Source organism: Lepisma saccharinum, chromosome 18 (genome assembly GCF_977018435.1).
Source record: "Lepisma saccharinum chromosome 18, izLepSacc3.1, whole genome shotgun sequence".
In the NCBI taxonomy this organism is placed as follows: domain Eukaryota; kingdom Metazoa; phylum Arthropoda; class Insecta; order Zygentoma; family Lepismatidae; genus Lepisma; species Lepisma saccharinum.
In genome coordinates, this window is record NC_139246.1 from 63,311,584 (window position 1) to 63,335,354 (window position 23,771).

General features: G+C 41.3%; 1 protein-coding gene across 1 annotated transcript in view; it reads right to left on the bottom strand.

Annotated features, from left to right (window-relative positions):
• Nucleotides 1–23,771, bottom strand: part of LOC146002609 (uncharacterized) — a 105,000-nt gene that overhangs the window by 26,441 nt on the left and 54,788 nt on the right. The window contains exon 3 of the mRNA XM_083140574.1: nucleotides 9,707–9,861. Coding sequence (XP_082996700.1) covers nucleotides 9,707–9,861 — 155 coding nt within the window. The remainder of the gene's footprint in view (nucleotides 1–9,706; nucleotides 9,862–23,771) is intronic.

The window sequence follows — 23,771 nt, forward strand, 5'->3', positions numbered from 1 at the left end:
TTCTCTTTTTTTATTGTTATTTTTTCGTTAGTATCTAACTGCTTAATATTATGTCAATGGAAATGTTAGCACTCATTTGAAAACTTAAAATCGAAAGGTCTGTGAACAAAATTATTTTAAAATGTTTATTATCAACATTCTCAAGATGCAATAAACAGTGGTGTTAATTACTAATCGGCACTGTTACGCCAAGACGACAGAGGTCCCTGGTTCGAATCCCGGCGTTTGCACGGGTGTTCTTTATGAGTGTCCCTTCATCAACTTCATAAATATCATCACTCATATTCATATTCGCGATTAACCAAAAGTGGTAGAAAAGCGAAGTAAAAGAAACCAAATCAATCAGTAGTTGGATCATCCAAAACAATGACGTCTACTGTTGTTCAGAGGCGCTTGTGATTCAGGTAGGTTTTCTAATGGTTTGCGTCATACCGAAAAGTATAAATCACCCGAGTTCAAAACATTTGTTGCTCAGTGAGTCATCTCATTTTCTAGCTAAAATATGCATGGATGATGATTTATTGGAAACCCAGCTGACTTCAGGCAAATAAACCATACCTGTGGCGACTAATTCCATAAGTAAATAATTAAGCAAAAAAGGGCCGACCCTTCCTTCAGATTTGGCGTTCCCACCCGAAATGCCCATGCTAAAGTCCGCGCGTTCATTATGTCCCCATCGGCAACCCTTTTATAAAACTTAACACTGACAACAAAGCAAACAATAGCCAAGCCGCTCCCGACAAACGCGTGCACTCAGACGTTGTTGCCACATTTTCTTTACTTACATTTCTTGTAGTTAAAAGGCGCCTCTCATTATTTTTGCTCCATAACCACGTGCGGGGTTGATTCTTTTTAACTAGTTGTGTTGCGTTATAGTGCTGTTTTGTTGTTTTGTTATAGTGTTGTGCTTTTAGTTTTTTTCTTAGACTTTGCATAATGCAAGTTATCACTCACGGCTGCTAGTGAAAATCCTAAGTATGAAGACAATACTGCAGAATATTATTTCCTTCATGGAGAGCACAGGTGCCCACCCCCCTCAAAGCCAATTGCGCATTCCCCCCAAATATCATGTCATGCGTCCCCCCAGATTATATCATGTGCCCCCCAAAAACATCATTCGCGCCCTCAAACCATATCGTAATCCCCACAAAGTATTTAATTACGACAGTGTGTCTACCGAAAGTAACTTTCTCTTAGCTTTACAGAACACTATACTTGATCTGCCCTTATTCCCTAAACAGGGGTGCCCATCACTCAAGACCACCCTTAAAATCGTTCATAAACCCCCGAAAATAGTTTGGATGAATGTGTAATAGTTGATGTCTATTTGAATGAAATACCATGTTACATTGTCCATATTTTTTGATTGTTCGATTTTCAAAAAAACTTAAAGCTAGCACATTGATTGGTTAAATGTAGTAAATTAAAATATGTGAATATGCATATAAATAGTATTTTTGAGTGGGTTTATAAAACTCAATTTGAGTATTTAACACGTTTAATTCAGAATCCCAATATGTAAGAGTTGGATATCCCCCCCCCCTTTCGATAATACCCTTAAACACTTCCTTTTTAATCTTTATCTGTATTTATTTTCTCTTTCCATATTCTTTAATCTTGTTTCTCTTTCTTTTTCTTTTTTCCTTACAATTTCCTTCTGCTTTTCCTATTTATCTCTTCAATTTGGCAACATCGCTTTCCTACTCCAGTTTGTTGCTTCTACTTCAAAAGAAAACCGCCAGCTTGGGTGTTTCTTTTAACAAAGAGTACCGCTCCCTTTGTTAACCGCTGGGGATATAATGAACGCGCGGACTTTACGCCACTGTTCTCAACTCTTCTTGGGAATCCACTGGTGTATTGTAGACTAACTCTTTCATGTGACCCCAAATGCAAAGGCGCATGGCGTAAAATCCGGACTCCTCGCCGGCCAGGGTTACGGGCCGCCTCGACCAATCCATTGCATGGGATAATTGTCGTCCAGCCAATGTCGCACACCCCGGAAATAGTGGGCTGGGCAGCCATCATGTTGGTAAATCATACCCCATCTTGTGGCGAGCGGCACATCCTACAGCAGCGTCGTCAATTCTTCCGTTAGGAAGTTTTCGTAGGTAATGCCGTTTAGGTTTTGTGACAGAAAGAATGGCCCGATCACATGATTGTGGACGATTCCCATCCACACATTTAGTGAGAATTTTCTCTGGTGAACCTTTTCTTTAGATTTTCTTGGGTTATGACCCTTGGGGGCCCAAAAATGCGCATTATGAAAATTCGTAATACCATCGCGGTCGAATTTGGATTCGTCCGTCCACAGAATTCTTGTCAGGTGATGGGGTCTTCAGTGTCGGTATGTAGTAAAAATCGACAAAAATCCATCCTTCTGACAGGATATCCCTCCTCAATAGCATGCGACTTTTACATTTGGGGCCACATGAAAGAGTTAGTCTACAGTACGCCAGTGGATTCCCAAGAAGAGTTGAGAGAGAGAGAATTGAGACATAAGAGACAGAGTGTCAACGCGAGTGAGTGACTGTGTCTGAAGTACGCCGCAGGAGCGTACTTGCATACGTAACCGGGGGAGGCAATTTTAACAGGATTTGTAGTTTTTGTAACAGTTAATACTGACAACCTGGAATCATGAGAATGGTAAATAACATTATTATTTCACTCATTTTCGTCCCTTTATTTCTCACAACCGACAACTTCTTTTCACTTTACAAAGAGGTCTACAACGCGCCTTCTCCGCTTTTTATTCAGATTTTCCCCCTAACCCGTGTGCCAGTTGACAACATTTGTATATTTTTGGAGAGCTTATGAAAGGAGGAAGTTTTTTCCGTAATTTTTACGATAAGTGTGTTACCAATTTTTTGAGTAATCCTCTTCGATTTAAACGATCATTTCCAAATTTCTTCATGACGTGTGCACCAATGACTGTTTCTTTCTGTGGGTATGGGAATTTTGGGCATGAATTTTTTCCCGAGTAGTCACTCATTCGTCAGCTGTTAGCAACGCGTCGATTAAGTGCCCAGAGTGTAGTAGTTTTTTCACAATTATTAGTTTTTTGGTCGCAAGTCGGAATATTTCACGAAAATCTACAAACTGCAATAACTCGAAACCCATTAATTTCCAACCCCCGGTGCATAGGGTCAAATTTATTGCAAATGTGCTCTAGTATTACCCCTTTCCAGGAATAGGTCGAATTACCAATCACCCTGTATATAGATATTATTTCAAACCAAAAAATTTCGCTGTAAAATTGTCGATATTTTTTTTTATAGAACGGGCTATTAAGACATACCAACAAAATGTGGTTTATTTCCCTAAATATCGCAAAAACAGGTCGCCTCCCCGATGGGCAGTGGTAGCGTCGTCTCCTTGTAATCAAGGACTCACGGGTTCGATTATCGGCGGAGGCGCATAGTGGTTCGGATCCCACTTTAAACTGTAGGTCCAGTCCCGATTAGCCTTACTGTGCATACAGTGGACCTAAAGCACCAACTCAACAACAAAAACAGGTAAAAGAGGCCTTGGTAATAGTTGAAAGCTTGCATTTTAAATGCCAAAATACTGAAAGTTAATTCAAGCATTTTATGTTTGAATTTGCGTGTGCTTATCCAACACAATGAAACACGGTCATCAGCATGATGCATGCAGGCATGTGCGTATATATATTGTTCACGTAAGGGAGGTGTTCAACTTTTGGTATGATTAGGGTTGCTTTATTTCATAAGTGAAAATCCAGGACACTGCTGACCGAAAGCTTGTTGGGGAGGGGTGTGTGCATGTAGTCACGAAGTGGCGGTACTTACTATTGATACTTTTCTGTTCATCCTGTGTCTAATAACTTGGGAATGTTACGATGTTTATCTGATTTTCTTGCACTGCGTTTTTAAAAACTAGATTTCTTTAAGAAGACTCGAGGGCAAAAATTATAACTGATTTGGCAGTCCCAATGCAGTTTCTTATCGCAGAAGTTCCGAAAGTATAAGGAAATTGCAGACATTTGGTCTGCAGTCCCATCTGGTGAGTGGAATTACGTAATTTCCTTCCCACCCGTATCCCGTCCTATACGTCTCGAATTTAGAATAATTTAAGTCCGAAGAAATGTTTATAAACAAGCGGATAGAAAGGTAATCTGGTAATTTTACTGAATCAAAAGGAAGGGGGGGGGGGGGTTGGACCCATTGAACCTCCCCTTAAATACAGGTTATAACTTGTACGCAGAAAGTGCTCATTTCTATGCCCAGAAAATGCCACCTAAGATCAAATAAAATTTTGAGTGCTTCTGTATGGAAAATAGTATACAGGGTGATTCTAAAGGTATAGTACAAACGAAAACCACAGATACCTCCCATGAAATAGAGACGAAAGTTCCCCTTCCACTTTGCCGAGAGATGCCTCCGTGAGGAGCTAGACAACGCCGAAAACGTGTGAAAATGAAGTTCACACCTCTGTACAGCCAGTACCAGTGAAGATAGAAAGGCGGAACAAACTAAGTCAAAAGGAACACCAAAGTCGCCCATCCGAAAAACACTAGGCGGCAGCTGCGCAACGCATGCGCATGGGGTTCCACAAAGGAAATAGGAGTGTCCCGCAAGACAAGTGAAGGGAAAGGGTAGCGATCGACAACGGTAGGGAGAAAAGAAGCTATGAAGCATGAAGTAACAATTGCACAGCGGGAAACAAACACCATGACTGAAGCAGTGCAGTCGAGAAAAGTAGTGCGGGGTTGCAGAACCACGGGAGGACGACGTAGGATGTAAAAACACACCGAGAATGCAAGCAAAGTGGTCCGTGACACTCGACAGGCAACAGACGCGTACATAGTTCGGGGCAGAAATGGCGGCGCTGGCGGTGCAGCGCAAGGGGAGTCCCAAAACACAGTGGGGAGACACCGCAGCAAGAACAAAGCACGGTGCAACAAAAGAGAAAGAGGACCGGACGGGGAATGGTACCTGCCAAGGAGACAACAAATGCGGGACGAGGGATTCCCCGTAGCAGCACCGAGGGGATGTCACACAGAGGTCGTGCGCCAGCAGGACAAACACAGCAACTACGGGCACAGAAGGTTATTGCTAATAAAAGGTGCACGTACAGATAGGACCACGTACCCCGTACTGACGTTGTAACAAACGTCGTGATGGGGCCCAATCAGCCTCTTAGAAATGAAGCCGGAGGCACATCGCTGGGTGGGAGCGGGCGAAAGGCTGCTGGAGTGTCGTACGGACCCCACCACTCCGTACGGTGGACGACACTAATGGACGAGGTCGGAATGTTTCCATCCCGATCACCAGGTCCACCGTTCCCAGACCGGACGCGGCTGCTTGCTTCCGAGCGCAACCCCAGCCGAACAACTCGAGTCCCTCCTCGGCCGCAGCCTTCCGCTCCGAAACCAAGCGTGGCCTCACACCACCGCAGCCGCACACTGCCGCGTGGGTGTGAGACCGGGCCGAGCAAGGCTGGACAGATAAACTGCGTGGGACAATCGTGTAATGAAGCTACGTGGGGGTATGCACGTCTGTTCAACTGCTGGGTTACCCCACATTGGTGAACACAAACACCACACGATCGTACGTAGTGCTCCCCGTCGGCTCGAGCAAGACGGACGAAGTATGTGTTGTGGGTGAATGGGGCAAGAATGAAGGACGCTACATGTGTTCCACGATGACAAGGCCCCAGAGTACATGGCCCCACCTGACGGCAGTGGTCAGGTAGTGAAGAGCACAGGCACGGGTGGCTCAGGAACGTCAGCTGATTGTACCACAGCGCCGTGCGGACGTGTGGGCTGATTGGAAGTGCAGCGTCAGGGAGCGTGTCAGTGAAAGAGCCGGTGCGGTGGTGGTGTGCTTGACGTACGACAATTGAGCCGTTGTGACCAGTGTGTGTGTGTGTGCCACCTGTGCAATTCCATAATTGGCACTATCCTCACCGTACCATGGAACGCTACACATTTGTAGAACTAAGGGACATGCATTTTGTCTACGGCCTTGCAGATGGCAATGGCCGAGCAGCTGCACGCCTTTATCGCGGACGGTATCCGGAGAGGCGACAACCCGACAGCAGGTTGTTTTCGAACGTGCACCGTACCCTTGGTGAATCGGGTGTGTTACGTGCAGGCCATCATGTCGGTCACCCAAGACATGTGCGCACCGCGGCGGTCGAGGAGGACGTACTTGTTCGCGTGGACGACACACCGTCCACTAGCACCCGTAGCATTGCACGTGCAGTGGGAGTATCACAGTCGACAGTGTGGCGTGTCCTTCATGATGATCTGCTGTATCCCTATCATCCACAGCGAGTCCACGCGTTGCAGGCTGGGGATTACCCACGACGTGTGGAATTCTGTCAACGACTGTTGCAGTTTTGTACCGACGATCCCCGTTTTTTTGCGCCATGTGCTTTTCACGGACGAGACAACATTCACCCGTGATTGCATCTTCAATTGCCGAAACAGCCATGTGTGGGATTATGAAAATCCACATGCAGCAGTCGAGGTGCACCATCAGACCCAGTTTGCAGTGAATATCTGGGCAGGTATCATCGATGAACAGATTATCGGTCCATACCTGCTGCCACCCCGTTTAAATGGCCGCCTCTATCGCACCTTTCTTGCATCAGTCCTTCCAGAGCTGCTAGAAGATGTACCCCTCAACGTGCGATATCGTATGTGGTTTCAATTGGATGGAGCGCCTCCACATTTTGATGGCACAGTGCGAACCCTTTTGCACCGTACCTACCCACAGCGCTGGATCGGCAGAGAGGGTCCCGTCCCCTGGCCCGCCCGTTCGCCTGACCTCACACCAATGGATTTCTTCTTGTGGGGCCATGTGAAAACACTCGTCTACAAGACCCCGGTGCCTGACAAGGAAACATAGGTAGCGCGGATACTTGCAGCATCGACCGAGGTGTGTACCATGCCAGGGATTTTTGTTGTTGTTGAGTTGGTGTTTTAAGTCCACTTTATGCACAGTAAGGCTAATCGGGACTGGACCTACAGTTTAAAGTGGGATCCGAACCACTTGTGCCTCCACCGGGTATCGAACGCCAGGGATTTTTGATAGGGTTCGCCAGAATTTTCTGTGGTGGTCGTCAATTTGAGCAACTTTTGTAACAACGTCAGTCCGGTGTACGACTACGTACTACGTACTATTCCTATCTGTAAGTGCACCTTTGCGTGGCAATAAACCTCCTGTGCCCGTAGTTGTTGTGTTTGTCCTGCTGGCGCACGACCTCTGTGTGACATCCCCTCGGTGCTGCTACGGGGAATCCCTCGTCCCGCATTTGTTGTCTCCTTGACAGGTACCATTCCCCGTCCGGTCCTCTTTCTCTTTTGTTGCACCGTGCTTTGTTCTTGCTGCGGTGTCTCCCCACTGTGTTTGGGGACTCCCCACGCGCTGCATGTGTTTGTTTCCCGCTGTGCAATTGTTACTTCATGCTTCATTACTTCATGCTTCATTGTCCCTACCGTTGTCGATCGCTACCCTTTCCCTTCACTTGTCTTGCGGGACACTCCTATTTCCTTTGTGGAACCCCATGCGCATGCGTTGCGCAGCTGCCGCCTAGTGTTTTTCGGATGGGCGACTTTGGTGTTCCTTTTGACTTCGTTTGTTCCGCCTTTCTATCTTCACTGGTACTGGCTGTACAGAGGTGTGAACTTCATTTTCACACGTTTTCGGCGTTGTCTAACTCCTCACGGAGGCATCTCTCGGCAAAGTGGAAGGGGAACTTTCGTCTCTATTTCATGGGAGGTATCTGTAGTTTTCGTTTGTACTATACCTTTAGAATCACCCTGTATAGATCTTGCTCAGGATAGGGACAGATGGAAGGCCTGTGTTGCTGCAGCCATGAACCTTCGGGTTTAAGAAGGCTAGAGAGTTAGTTAGTTTAGTTAGTTAGTTAGTGCTTCTGTAAGGAAGCGACCAGAGTTTTGCTCTTGTACTTGGTCTGATTAGATTATAGAGCACTATGAAATCTATTGGCTGTCTTACACATAGGCGGGGTATAATAGACAAAACTCTTGTACGATGGACCACATCCCTGTCACTGTGCACCGAGGTTACAAGAGCTCCAGAAAATGTCACTGGTATATTATGAAAGCCAGCTGAACAGCATCAGGCACATTCTTCTAGATAGACATAGAGTCATGACACTTTTTGTAAGTGGTTGATGGAACACAATCTATTTCAGCATTACTCGGGGAATTAGTAGGCCTATTCACAGGACTGGTGTGTCACATATCATTGATTGCTTGATTGAATTTATTTATTTTACTTCGTAATATCTGCCACTTTTGGCTAATCGCTAAGATGAGGGTGAATAGTGACAAGATGAAATGGATCAAAGGACAATCACAAACACAAAATGTTATGGTCTTTCATTTTTAATCTCTTAATTTTTTCATGGGAGCTCTCATTTATAATATTTAAACAGATAAAGAGAGACGCACATGGTGTTGACATATTTTTCAACATAAAAACTTAAGACGCCTTATGCAAAGAAAATGATAAGAACAAAAAAAATTCAATTTTACGGCGAAAATTTTCAGTATGAAACAGTTTTGTTACTATTTTTTTTCTTCATAAAATGCATAATTTTCGAGTTAAGGTAAGGTGCATATGAAGGCACATTTAGGGGATGTGGAGGGTACGGCTCCACACATTCTCAATCTCGGCCATTTTGGAGGTGATATGGTCAGCACCACGGTCTTTTACCCCCAGGGTTAGTTGAGTGTGAAAAATTGGTTTTCGCCCGACATTTTTCAAGATAGCAGGCGTAGCACAGCTTTATTTTTTGGGGACTGTTACTTAGTTATTCAGGTAACAGAATACTTGTGTATAATATTAAAGCAGAGCAGATAGCGTTTATATTGCCTTCATCTTCTTGTGCCTTGTGGTTATCGTTTTTACTATTTTATTTGTTAATTATTTTTTTAGTGTCTTCGGGATTCGATTGTTCTGACAGAGGTATCCTGCACAATATCTTTACACAAATTTTGATGCTCTTTTTGTGGCCATAGTTTTGTAGGTACATAAGGTTTATTTATATTATCTAGAGAACAGCGAAATAACACCACACAAAGATTCACGTGAATGCTCAAGAAGAAATTCTAAGCAGATATGTAATTTTTCAGAATTTCTAATATCATTGCCGTTCAAGGGAGAGGATATTGCGAAAAAAGCTTTGCTGACGCTTGCCCAATGTCCAGGCGTATGCTATAGCAGGGTAGTTGTGTAGTCCATCATTTTGGCATTTTAGTGTTATCGCTTTCGTGGGTTGTCGTCCTGGGACTTGTGTCCCTTGTGAAATCCATTACGCAAAAGCATGCCCTGTTAGTTGATAAGCTGGAGACTGGTACGTTGTGCTGGAGCTGAAATCAACACACATTCTGCAGAATGTGGCTCAAAATCATCACCTCGAATTCCATTTTCCATACGATTCTTCCTAATTGCAGTAATCTTCCTCATCTTTGATGTAAAAAATTTAGAGCGGATGCTAAGGAATTTTGGGAGTTATTAGGGAGTGTTGGGGGTGTGTGGATGAATCAGTGGATTGGTTTATGGACCATATTTGATTAAAAATCTCTCACTTCTTTCATTAAGTCATCCCTTGATCGTTTAAGATTCATGCTAGGTATTATTATATAGGTATGTGCACTGGCAACCTGCTTGCCAATCTTATGATTGACGAACCAACTCTGGCGGATACGAACCTTCTCTGGAAGAATCGAAGTCGTCCCTCGCTCCATTGGCCATCTGGTAACCGTGCAGGAGAGTCTTCTGCGTGAGGTAAGGGTCGATGGTACTGAAAGACCTTCCGGTACGCGTGCCGCCCCACATGTTCCTGTACATGCGGGCTACCATGGCGCTGAAAACACAAAAAAAACACGTTTCTATAAGTATCAACATTTATGACAGCTTTCTTAAAACATTAGTAGACTATGAAACCATGAATAAATCCAGAGAAGTAACTGAGAAACCCAAATTGAGCATGCAAATAATGTGGAACAAGGATGTTGCTGACATTGTTATGTGCGATACATATTGAAAACTCGATATAATTTTTTTTGGTTGAATTACATCAATAGCACGGGTCAAATGAAAATAGTTTTGCCAAGTTGGATCTAGTTCTTCAGATACTTGGTATCCTTCGAATTTAAATTTATCTCAATAAGAGCTCTACCTGTTGACATGCAATAGGGTTTGCCATTTATTTTATTATGAAAATGTTTCTATAGTCCATCCATTTCGCAGAATATGTTTATTAAATGTTAGTTTTCCTTCATTTGTTTTATTTTTTTGTTTTATTTCTATGGTTGAGGTGAAAGAAACATGAGTTATTCACGAATGGTCTGCACAATTGACCCTGATGCATTCTGCTATATTTGGGGTGAATATTCTCTGCAGAAAGAAAGGAAAACATCACTAACTTTGTAAAGTAAGCATGTCTTGCATATTTTGGAATGCAGCTTGGAGACCAAGATAAGTCTTGGTAGATCTTCCATTCTTCGGCCAACGTTAAGAGCTTATGTATTGCCATAACATCCCTGAACTACTACTTCACTTGGGAGTGTACTGGAATAGACAGCTCGACCAGAAGCTTGAAATGTGTTTTATTGCTCAATGGGAATCGCTATGCACATATTCCAATTTGTCAGTCAAGAAGAATAATATTTAAATATCAAAATGGTCTCACAAAATCTTTATTATCATTAACATCAGTGGTCTATTTGTGTAGATTTAAAGATGGTGAGCATCTTGCTTGGACAGCAAACTGAATTCACCAATACCCTTGCTTCATCAGCTTGTGGGATGGTAGGGTAAAGCAAAATCATTGGATACAAGTGACAGGGCCTGCGAGGGATTGTAGGTGCAGCAAACATCATTACACGCCATTGATTGACCGGGAAAAAATCATTGCCCCACCCAGCATACAAAGCTGGGACTGATCAAGCAGTTTCATAAAGCTTTAGATAAAGATGGCGAGTGTTTCAAATACATTTATAGATTCTTTCCTGGACTGAGTATTGAGAAACTAATGCAAGGATGTTTGATGGCCCTCAAATTCGTAAACTAATTAATGATTCAAATCTCTCAAATTTTAAAATGATACTGAAGTTCCTGAATGGTTCAGTTATGCAACCACAAAGCCGAAAACTATGAAGAACAGTAAAACATGCTCACAAACGTCAAATATTGAATACTAATATGAGCATAAAGGTATATTTCCTCCATAGCCAGATAACCTTGGTGATTTCAGTGAAGAACAAGGGGAGAGGTTCCATCAAGATATGAAGGAAAGGTATCAAGGCAGATTTGACAAGACACATGATGGCAGATTATTGCTGGGGTCTTCAACGTGATAGTCCTGATACACAGACGAAAATTTCAGAAATGACGTTTTTCTCATTAATTAAGTGTGATTATCTCAATAGGCATTCTGTATACCAATAGATATTAACTGTTTATAGATCGGTATTATTTTAGACAATCCCCATGTAGTCACTAGACTAAGCCTGACAATTAAATATCATGCATTTTTTAGGTTTTTAAATGGAACAGCAAAAACTAAAAATCTGGAGCCAATGTAGAAAAACTGATACCATATTCGAAATCACAATGGCAAAGTTGCCCTAAAATGAGTAATTTCAATGGGAATATAATGTGTGTTTATCAGTGTAATCAATATTAAAATAACAAGAAGTGTTATTTGTAGGCAACATGGGGGAGGCAGGGACTTTCAAAATTGTGCATCAAGGGTCCGCCCGCAAGAAATAAACCCCCACCCCCGTGTACACTCAGCAACAATATTTCTTCAAAACCTGTGTTTTTGGGAGGGTATACCTAGATTTTGCCCGGTGTCTCGGTGGGCCAGTCCAGCCCTACTAGGAGGCGACAAAATATTCTGGGGGTGGGGGCAGTTACATTACGTGCGCATAATGTATACGCGTGCATTGTCGATCTCTCGTTGAGCTAATGCAGCCTGCAAAGTGCATTAATGTAGGCTTACAATGAAATAACGCTTGAAAACGCAACAATATATATTATTTATCCACGTATGTTGTTTTATGTTTGTCCTTTGTGCAGAGTGGGTGTTTACTGACTAAATGTTATTCTCGATTACGAGTGTATCTCCATAAGATTCGTTTTAATGAAGGCATTAGTTCTTTTTTATTCGTGAGAACTGTCTAAGTTGCGTTGTTTCTATTGGTCTAATTCAATATAGGGATCCAGGTAGAAAATGGTCTTGAGATGAAACTTGTGATATAAATATTCAAGTTATAAGAAAATAATATAAATGACGAAAATCAAATGTTTCGAAGAGTTTAATTTTCTTGCAAAATAAGTACGACATTGGAAGAAAATAATTTTCTTAAGTATTAGAAATAACGAAAGCCACTTAGTGAAGTGCAAATCTCCTATTCGCATGTGCTTTGGATAACGCATCGACCACCTTCGGTACGTCCAAGACTTGACATTCCTTCTTCTCAGTAGCAAGGACAGTCAAATGAGGCAGCCTTGTATCCAGCATTTTGTTGCGAACAAGACTTTTCAAAAGTTTCAAACACAAAATCGTTCTTTCACACGCTGCACTGGAAACTGGGATTGTTACAGAGATCAGATCGGCCCTTGCGTTGCGGGCACCCGTGATTGTAGCACTCAGGCCCGTACCCAGATTTTTTTGAGGGAGGAGCCAGACCCGAAATTAATGTGTGTGTGTGTGTGTGTGTGTGTGTGTGTGTGTGTATATATATATAGAGATAGAGATAGAGAGAGAGAGAGAGAGAGAGAGAGAGAGGGGGGGGATTACAAATAGTTCAAATAGCTCTGCGTTCCCCAAATTAACAATGTTTTCAAATTTCCTTAATTTTCTTATGCGAGCGCCATTGAAAAGTCATGATAATTCTACGTCTTAGAAAATAATATATTCATAAATAAAATGCTTCGTAAATATGAGTTAACAAAAAAAAACAATAATGGGTCATTTTCGCATCACGACTGCAGTTCGAAAAAGGCGGGACAGGGATTAAAAGTAACCCACGGTCCTGACTAAATTGGTGAATCGGGCGTCTGCATCAATGGATATAAATCTAAAACTACCCAATATTGCAGACTGGAGACTTCTACAAAAGTAACACATTCATTTATGCAAGAACAAAATTGAAATTTTTACAAATTTGAAAAATCGCCGGTTTTTTCATAGTTTTTTATAGGTTCACATTTAAATATTTCAATGTTCATGGATCCATGGCTCCTCACCTGGGTAAGGGCCTGGTAGCACTATTGATTTATGTTCTTGTTGCTTCGAAATACTTCGAATTTCCTTTGTTATTCGACGACCTTGGATAAAACAAACCAAAAAGAAGGAAAGAAAAACCCAAGTATTATCTTCTGCTACGATAAGTGAGAGGCTGACTTGATGAAGCATTAGGTATTTGCCTGGACGTAACAGTTAATACCTTCCAAAACTTACGATACTTGGAACTACCGAGAGTGTTTCAAGGTCACTTTTGCAAGGAGATCCTTCAACGGATGACTATTTGGATAATTGAATTCAAATTGGTTCCAAGAAATTTTGCCCACAACGTGTTCACTTGCCAATGTTTGCTACCATATATGTCCTTCACTGGCGTTGAATTGTCCTCTCTCTCGGTAACTTGTCCCCCTAAGTGATTAACTTGGGTTTGTATTTTTCTTATTTTACGTCGCTTCTCTCCCTCTTTTGCCTAATCGTGACAATGAGAATTATAAATACTCGTGCTTACCAGATTACTACAGGAAAAAGTAGGACATGCTACCCCAAACTGTAGAACTTTCAGTCAAAATGCAAGACAAATCAGTCGCAGTAAATAAAACACATTACTAGATCATGTTAGCAAATCACATAAAATTGATACATTTTAAGTTCCAAAAAATAATGATTTTTAATGATTTTTTAAATACAAAATTTCCAAATTTGTAATCAGTGCTAAAAATACACTTCTTCCTACACTTATTTTCACTCGCACTTCCCAGTGCCAATTTTTTCTCAAAATTTGAGGTTTATTCAAAATATATACAGACTATGAAAAATATATTTCACTCATCAATGCATTGTGTTGACATTAATGAAAATACTCTCTCAACATTTACATTATGACCTGGAATGGCCAACAAATATTCAGCAATAACATAACTTGAAATAATATGAAAAGTAATGTCCATAACGTAAGCTGACATTGTTCCAGAAGTTTCATTTGCGATGGCTTTTGTTCTGCACAGCTCCTAATTTATAATCAAAATTTTGAATAAGAATGGGAAACACTTTGTAGGATTCTTAATTACTTTCATCGGTGCAAAACCTTAAACAAGAAATTCCACTCAGGCATTGAAAAGTGACGTAAACAGAATGTGGCCCCAAGACCATTGGATACTGCTTCAGTCTTCGTTCCATCAGAACAGTTTTATACATTTATTTATTTTTATATTTTTACAATATCTGAATCAAAATAACTTTCACTATTGAGTTTGGGAGTTCAGTGCAAAGAGTTGTAACTCACATGATGTATGCCTCTGATTGCTCTTTATTCGAATGAAAATCGTATTTTCTTAATTCAAATTATGTGTCACTCAAAATGTAGGACATTCATGAATTTTTATTTCAAATTCCTCCCGGACGCCGAACATAATGCTAAAATGTAAGACAAGTCCAGTAAAAGAGAACTCTGTTAACCCTATTAATCCAGAACTCGAACTTGGAACTTTCGGTGGTGAGATCGTGAGTACACCGACGGAGACGACCCCAAGTGATTACTTCCATCAATTCGCCTGCGTCACACGGAATTAAGCTCAAACATGTCAAACAACCATCTGGCAAAACCATGAAAAACCAACACATTTTCACATTAAAATTTGTGCATGCTTTCTTTTTAACTCACACTCTCTTCCAGCACACGTGGTGAATGGATCGCCAAAAAATGAAAAGGGGTCGGCGACAATAGAGAGATTGTGCCCACAGTTAACAGCAGTGGTTTCCCCATCCTAAATGACATTCCAAAGCATGATGAATATATTCAATATTACACAAAAAGTTACAATGAGATCGTTTGAAGATAATATTGAAGTTCGTACTTTTTTTGGTAGAAGAGGAGGGGGAAAGAGAGAGAGAGAGAAAAAGAGAGAAATTTATGAAAGCAACAAGGATCCACTGCCTAAGAAGCTTGTGAAATAGGTTTCTGTTGAAGGAATTTCTGCATTGAAGAATTAACTCTTTTTTCAAATCCTAAAAGCAAACTTCTATCCTTCTTGAAAATGTATGGTTTTGCACGACACATATACGAAACATGTTCCCTTCAGGAACTTGTATCAGCAGCCTATTTCCCTATCTACCTCTCTTGAACGACTGGCTGAAGAAGAGCTACATACAGACAAGTGAATTCCTAAACAATTCAATTAGCAGTGGGCGTAGCATCCACTAACTTTTATCACCTCTCTTAATGAGTTTCTTTGTTGCCCGCCAACGGGTTCCCGAAATTGAGGACAGCGTGAAGAAGTCACCGGGTGGGTCCAGTAAAGTATGGTTTGAGGGAAACAGACACAGTTTCGCATAAGGAATACAGTTTTTTAATTGTTCGAATATTGTGAAAAGCATTTGAGGAGGAGCAGAAGGCGAGGGATTTTTCCTAACTTGCATGCAAGCGAAACTTTCATTCAGAGTCGATAATTTGATGGAAAAATTGGATCTCTTATCGGAAAAGTTTTCGATATTCCTTTTTTGGATCCAAAATGCCGTGATAGATTTCTTTAAACGCAACTTTTTCCATTTGTTTATTTGCAAAAACAACTTTAAAATCCTGTGGTCGGAAATTATTGATCTAATGGCCAGGTACAGGCCTAAATGTAGCCTTTATGTAAAATTCACGTACATATCGTAACGCAACCCACAGGTTCGCCACTCGCTTAGCACTAACCCCCCTGAGGGGTGCACAGAGGTACTAAACCTGACTTAAGGAAATGACACGAGAGATTACATTTAACCAATACCTTCTGACTAAGAATGGCAGACTTCGCGAGAGAATGGTAGAGCTTACACCGTCTCGGCACTAAGATGTAATTCCTCTTCAACCGTCTCTCGAGTTCCTGCTCTGTCCAACCACTACGTCCCAAAAAAACCCGTCTCGCTTACTCCCCCCGTGTTATTTCCCCCATCGTCATACATTTACCTCAGTCAAGGAAGCCATCCCACGTTTACCGAACAAATTACTGAGTCATAATTTTCCAGATTGCAAGTTTTCATACGTGTTCTTACAGATCCTCCACTTTCCCCCATCCGGGATGAAAATTTTCGATTTGAAATTTTAATCCCGAACCAAGTCTGTCAATCCCTTCCCCCCAAAAATGATAGGGGAAGTATTTGTTTATGTAACAGTTGTGAACCCATGCGGTGTTTGTGGGACTGTCTCCCCTCATGGTCAAAAATGTTATTAAAAAATAGGATATCGGATACGTCTAAAAATTCTAAAATATTATACTGGTTATCCAAGAAAGAGAAAGGAGTCGCGTATGTCATTTTCATAACAACATTCCGTTGCACGCCACTGCCTGTATTTAAGGAATCGCGAGTTCAGTTCCGGGTGGAGGCACATTTGCCTCAGCAGAAACTATTAGCGGAGTTAACGGTGCATTTATGGAAAGTGATGATATCGTTATATCCACTGAACAAAAAAGTTGGAGTAACATAAAATATTATTTCCAAATATCCTTTTCCAGACTTCCAAAATATACAAAGAAAAGACTAGCTCAAATACGATACTGAATCTATTTGAGACTTAAAAGTGCCGCAACCGGAAGTCAAATTCTGAACATCTTGAGTACAGGTCGCTAAGGTTAATAAAATAATAAACCAGGCAGTGCTGGTTATAGCAGTTGTGGATGGCCCCCTGAAGAAATGAATAAGGGGTCGTATAAAAATCTAGGCCTCAGATCCTTGTGCCCGCTGCTTCAGAGAACTATGAATTAAAGAAAGGACCCAGAGGTATCTCACTAGCCCCGTCTACTTCGCTGCACCTTTTCACTCTGCACCGACGCTTAGAAGATTATACGTAAAGTGCAACACCGAGTCGTCTCCTTTGTTGATTTGGTGTCACCTGCACCCCCTGTACTACCTTCAGGAGCGGTGTGGTGTATAGTCACGTGGTATATGCTTAACCAATCAAATGAACAATGATAGCAGCAGACAGGCATTTGTCGAATCTTTCCGACTTGAGCACCGCATATCTTCTACTTGCACCAGGCAACACTGGGCAAGAACAGAGCACAGCTGAAGGCAGAAGAAGGGTACTTTTTCATCACGTACTTTACAAATGAGTTTGTATGTAAAATACATCATTTTGCTACAAAGTTTGAATGCTTGTATAACACAATTCCTGTAATTATTTAACAAGTTAATCAGGTTCAGAAGCAGAGCACGTTGGGTGGTTGACTTTCGATCTTGTTCCGAAGTTCCCGGGTTCAAATCCCGGCCTGGACACAGGTGTTCTTTGTGGGTCTCCTTTCATCAATTTCATCTAATCATCACTCATCCTCATCGTCGCGATTAGCTGTAAGTGGAGAAAAGTGGCATGAAACAACGAAATACAAATTCACATTACAAAAGGTACCAAACAGCAAAGACTACATAACTAAAAATATAGACAAATAGCTATGCCCTTTAACTTACAATTGGTGACGGCAACCGGTTTGATTTTAATGCGTGATATATTTTCACAAGAAACTGTCTTAAACAGTTAACATCCAATTCCATGAAAGCCTGAAGAACAACCATGGTAATTTAATTAGCATGCAACTCCTCAAATAACTCCAGGGACTTGGAGGAACAATGCCAAAGCGACATACGTATATGCATGCACATTAAAAAGTTGATATCCTTACGTTACCATCCGGTTATTTTCACTGTATTCAGTGCACTGCATTATGTGTGAACATGCTGAAAATTAACACCGGCCTCCGTGGTGGCGTCCTACAAAACCGGAAGGTCCAGGTTCACACTCTGGAACTTTGGGTTTTGAGATAAAAGCATTTTGTGTTAAATGAATGTGTGGGACTCGCAGCGCCATTTTATGCATTATTTACCGTTTAATACACATAGAAATATTAATGCAATATAAATCAGGGTTGTTAAAGGTCCAGGAATTTTAAATAAATTCAATTCCGGTCCAGGAGAGAAAATCAGCAAAACTAAAAGGGTTATGGACCGTAAATAACCTTTTTATCTGTAAAGTACTTCAATTCGGTCCAGGAACAATTTTTTCCGGATCAATTTAAATACGATCCAGGAACCTTTTTTAAATGAAACAATGCGCAACTTGGACCGAATTTAAATTGTGCGAAAAAAAAACAGATGCCGCTAATTTTGCGGAAACCCATTAGAATTTATGAGTTCCTGTACCTTTAACAACGCTGATATAAATATGGCGACCACGCTGCACCAGTACCGATTAGTAAAATATCAATGTGGTCAGCACGCAGGGTCGCCAAACTTTGCAAGATGTGCGTTTCCTGTTTATATTAGAATCCAGCAGCCGAAATCACCCAAAAAAAGCACTCGGTGTTTGAAGCCAATCCACGTGCTGTTAAAAGTATGCATTGAACCACCCAAGCGAGCACTTGGCAACGGGACCAATGCAGCCTGCCCATTGGATGCATCGATGTGCAAGTTATTTAATTCAGTTTCTAAGAATAATCCAAGCGTAGACCTATTTAAATGTAATTGTAACATTAGATCTATTCGCTGAATTTCTGTATGTTTTGTTTTGTTTTGTTCATTGAATTTTGGTTTTCATTCAGCTTGTAAGGTTATATCCAACAGTTTAGCTTCATTTATTATTGTATTGTCTCTGTGTTCCCTTTGCTTCTATAATCTAATAATTAATTTCTTCTCACAATTGTTTTTAAATGTAAAATGTATATTCATATTTCTTGTTAATTTTCTTAGTTATGTTCTTGTTTATGTAATGGTGTCATCCCATATTGAACACTGTAATTGGGCATGCTCCTGTTGTGTTTCAATTAAATAAATTAAATAAATAAGACAGTCCAGGTAGCTGGCAGACAGGCAAGATAACTGCAGGCGGTAAATAGCGCAGACGTAACGGTGTAATGTGTTCGTCGCACACACATGAGTTCCGCGAAACAGCAGACCAGGACGCTCAATGGCTAATATCTCCTCACTTCCTCCTCCAAACAAGGTTTCCCGGAAAATATTGACCCTACCTTACCCGTGCTATACGAGAAACGTACTTACCTGAGGGGGTCTCGCAGGCCCACACTTTTCTTTATCACTAAAATTCAAGAAAACATTTTGTTATTGAATCACTGCCCCCTTTCTTGCTTATATATGTGTAGTTATTTATTAATTATAATAATACCAAAAATTACAAACATTAATAAAAAATAACCAATTATTGCATGAGTATCGCACACATTTTTTACCATTCACTAAAACTCACAAAAAGCATAATAATTTTTCATTAACCCTCAACTACAGTTGTGACGTCCCACGGACCGGAGTGTTCCTTTTGCTTGTTACCCCGCCAGTAGTGTTGACCTTGAGGCTACCTCTCTTTCAGTACCTTCCTCAACTTGAGTGTACTGTGAAAGCGTTGAGGGAAAGGTTGCATTATCTGCTTCTGTGGTGTTCTATTTATATATTGCGGTCCCGCGGACGTCACGACTTCGTTTTAGGGTTAAAATCACCGATGATTTATTACGATCAATAGACAAGACAATTGCAGAATTTTTTATTTGTGGTTTTGAAGAATGAATGTTAAACAATAACTAAGGATTAAATTCACGTTGATCAGCTGTGTGTAAAAACTCAGTTAAGATATGTTTTGGATTGGTGTATTTGTTTTGCTTAAACTAACATTTTTTTGAGGGAAGTTAAAAAATAATGTTTCGCTCTCAGAACTACGTAATTGTGTTCAGTGAATAACAAAGCATAAGACATGATTAAATTCACATCATTTAAAATATCTCTTGATATATTTATATTCCTTTTTTTCATAGAGGTCCTGTGGACCGCACGACTGTGTTAGTGCCCAAAATGTTCACGACTGAGGTTAAGGGTAATCATTTTTGTTTATAGAGGTGCAATTGTTTATTATTTATAATGATTACAAAACACTGTCGCTGGCATGAGTGTCTCGAATAACACGCATTCAAAGATGGTGTCTGATAGGCCAAACAACTGCATTTTGCCTCTTATTTACATTACATTTATATCCCCCCTTCATGTAAGCTACGGTTAAGACAGGCCGAACGAATCCCAAAGTGTTAATCAAGCTATCATCTGTGTTCTTACGGCACGCTGAAAATGAATCCTTTCTTTGATATGCAACTTCCTGTTAAATATCACTTGATTGGTTACTAATGAGGCACAGGAAGCTTTCGCAGGATCGTTAATGTTATTGCTATTTGTTATTTTAAGCCGCTTTTCTGTAGCAACATCGTAATTGACTGACTGTTTGTCTGAGCTTTGACTCTCTCTCTTGTACGGTACGTTACGAAGAAACATCCGTACGTGCTCTTCAGATTGTGAAGCTAGTTGCCTGGAGAAATGTCAGTCCAAGACCGCGTATTTCCGCTAATATCCAACAACCATGAAAAATGATCATGACCGTTTTTGAAGTAATTCTGGCTCTTGAACAGTTAATGTAAATGTAATGGTTCCCGTGCATATAGCAACGTAGGCACATTTAGGGGATGTGGAGGTGATGTGATCAGCCTCTTTTACCCCCCCTCCCCCCGGTTGCCCCAGGCATGCAGAATGAAATATTAAAATTTGAATTTGAAAGTTATTTCTTGTGTGTGCCAATGCTGTACTTTAGACACACGCACACGCGCTATAAGAACCCGTGGCTCTACAGCCTATAAGAGCCTTGGCCTATCCTCCGACTGCCAGTCTCCTCCCACATTCCTACCTGGAGGTGTGGAGTTCTTCAACCGGTAATGGTGTGACGTGGTGTCAGCACGTCGAACCCTCAGCCATTATAGGAGATTTTTATGACCGGGTTACGCTACTCACTCGTAGCTCCCCAATTTCCTCACGATGGAGGGTTGCCACAGGTCCTATACACAGGCCGAAAACCCAGAGACCTAACCCAGGCGGACTCGAACCCATGCCGTCCCGCAGTTGGAGCCCAAAGCTCCCCACGGTCACGGAGGAGGACATACACGCACTATATTACTAATAAATGCCTACTTTAGAAAAGCAAAACGCAAGAATTTAATATCTGTATATATAAAAATTGATGTATGTGTGTGTGTATGTTTGTTCCGGCATAACTCTCGAACGCCTGAAATGATTTCAACCAAACTTGGAACACGTATCACTTGCAATCCGGAAAGAAATACTGTGGGGCAAGACACCCATAGCACCCTTAGACGTGGGGGTGGGAAGGGGTGACATTTAAAAATAATCGAAAACGACCGATATTAGTGTCAAATTCATAGTTTTCGGGGTCGCTAAGATGAATAGCGACACTCCCAATGCCGTTCAACTCCAAGTTCATCACCTATCAAGATGAGGGGTGAGAGGGGGTGAAAAATAGAATGTAAAAAATGACCAGGATTAGTGTCGAATTCATAGTTTTCGCAGTCGCTAAGCTAATTGGTGACATTCACGATGACCAAACTTGTACACATATGACTTACAATATGGAAAGAAATATTGTGGAGGTACCCCTAGGGGTGGGGGTGGGAAGAGGTGACATGTAAAAATAATCGAACACGACCGATATTAGTGTGGAATCCATAGTTTTCGGGGTCGATAAGATGAATACGGACACTCCCAATGCCGTTCAACTCCAAGACAACCCTGGCACCTCTAGGCAGGGATGTTAAATGTCCAGGAACACATAAATTCCAATGGGTTCTATTGGGTTCCGCTGCAGGGCCGGAACCTTTTTTCTAGCACAATTTAAATTTGGTCCAAATAGTGTATTGTTTAATTGAAAAAAGGTTCCTGGACCGAATTTAAATGCATCAGGAAAATATGTTCCTGGACCGTATTTAAATTGAACCGGAAAAAAGGTTCCTGAACGTAATTTAAATGCTTTAAAGATGAAAAGGTTATACACTGTCTAGAACTCATTTACGTTTGCCGATTTTCTCTTCCAGTCAGGGATTGAATTTATTTACAATTCCTGGACCGGCGTTGACCTATTAAAAGTTGCCTTCTAAAAATGTCCGCGAGTACGTTTTACATTGGAATGTCAACACTGCGGTTGTACAAAACGTATCGCAGGCAATAAATGAAAACGCTGTTGTTCTCTCGTGGGCCAGATTCAAAAACTCCCTTGTCGAAGACTTACTGTACTTACATAACGCAATGGACTATATTAGTGTGGCGTCACATTGATTGAGTAAAAACAAACCCGTCACGTGTTGCTCCGGCGTCCGATCCAGGAACAGCAGCCAATAGGAGCCGTCGATGAGGTAACGTGAGGCTGCTGTGTTCCCAGCAGATATTATAACAGGGAACGGCAGTGCTGCTACAAGCAAGTGAAGGAACGCGCACGAGAGAATGGGGCTACATGGAGAGTGGCAACGTGACTGCATGGTCTGTGTTTCGCCCATTTCTACCTTGTACCTTAGATTCTCGAGACAGCCAGCACCTGGATTAGTCTTTCATGCTCACAAGTGATTAATTGTTTATCGTCAGGTCCTTATTCGATCCAAGTTGCGTATTGTTTCATTTCAATACGGGACTTGGATCCTATTTAAACTGATTCCGAAAAGAAAATTCCTGGACCGTATTTAAATTGATCGGGAAAAACAGTTCCTGGACCGATTTCAAATACTTTACAGATAGAAAGGTTCTTTACGGTACAGAACCCATTTACGCTTTCTGATTTTCTCTCCTGGACCGGAATTGAATTTATTTCAAATTCCTGGACCTTTAACAAACCTGCCTCTAGGGGTGGGGGTGGGAAGAGGTGACATGTAAAACGACCGATATTAGTGTGGAATCCATAGTTTTCGGGGTCGCTAAGATGAATAGTGACACTCCCAATGCAGTTCAACTCCAATTTTATTTTACACTATAGTTAGAATTCATTATTTTCCTGCCTAATAGAAGATTGGGATAAATAGATACCCGGGCAATCAGCTAGTTTAAAATAAAAACAATGGTCTTGTAAACCATGAATTGATATATAATTCTACAAAAAAATAAATGAGATAAATCACACTATCATTATTTCCGTTTTTGTAAATGAACGGTAGAATATTGCAAAATTTACGGGAACTTCTAACAGTGTGGAGACCACGCCATTCTCCACATAACAACATTTGCGTACACCCTCCTCCCACCACTTGCTTCCTCGGCACCTTCAGCGTCCCGCTACTTTGCAATTTCCAGGATCCCCCGTGACGTATTGAAACGCCGTCGCCTTGTTGTCAAGGTTCCAGGTGTCGATCCCGGTCGCGGCATATCGCAGAGTGATTCCGATCCCACTTCAAACTGTGTACCCAGTCTCAATTGACCTACATGCGCATAAAGTGGATTTCAAACAAACAAACCAGGTATTTTCACTTTGAGCAAGGACAACCACGTTTCTAGATTTGTTCGGAAGTCTTTCTAGAGAATCATAATTTGACATTTCGTTCTGAAAAAGGCCGGGCGTCTAAGAGCCAGATTGGGTGCACAGCCTTGCAATTTGTATTGTCATTCACCTTTCTGTGAGTTTTTCATTAATTATGTTCTACTGAAGCTGGTACGGAGGTTGTCTCCTGATT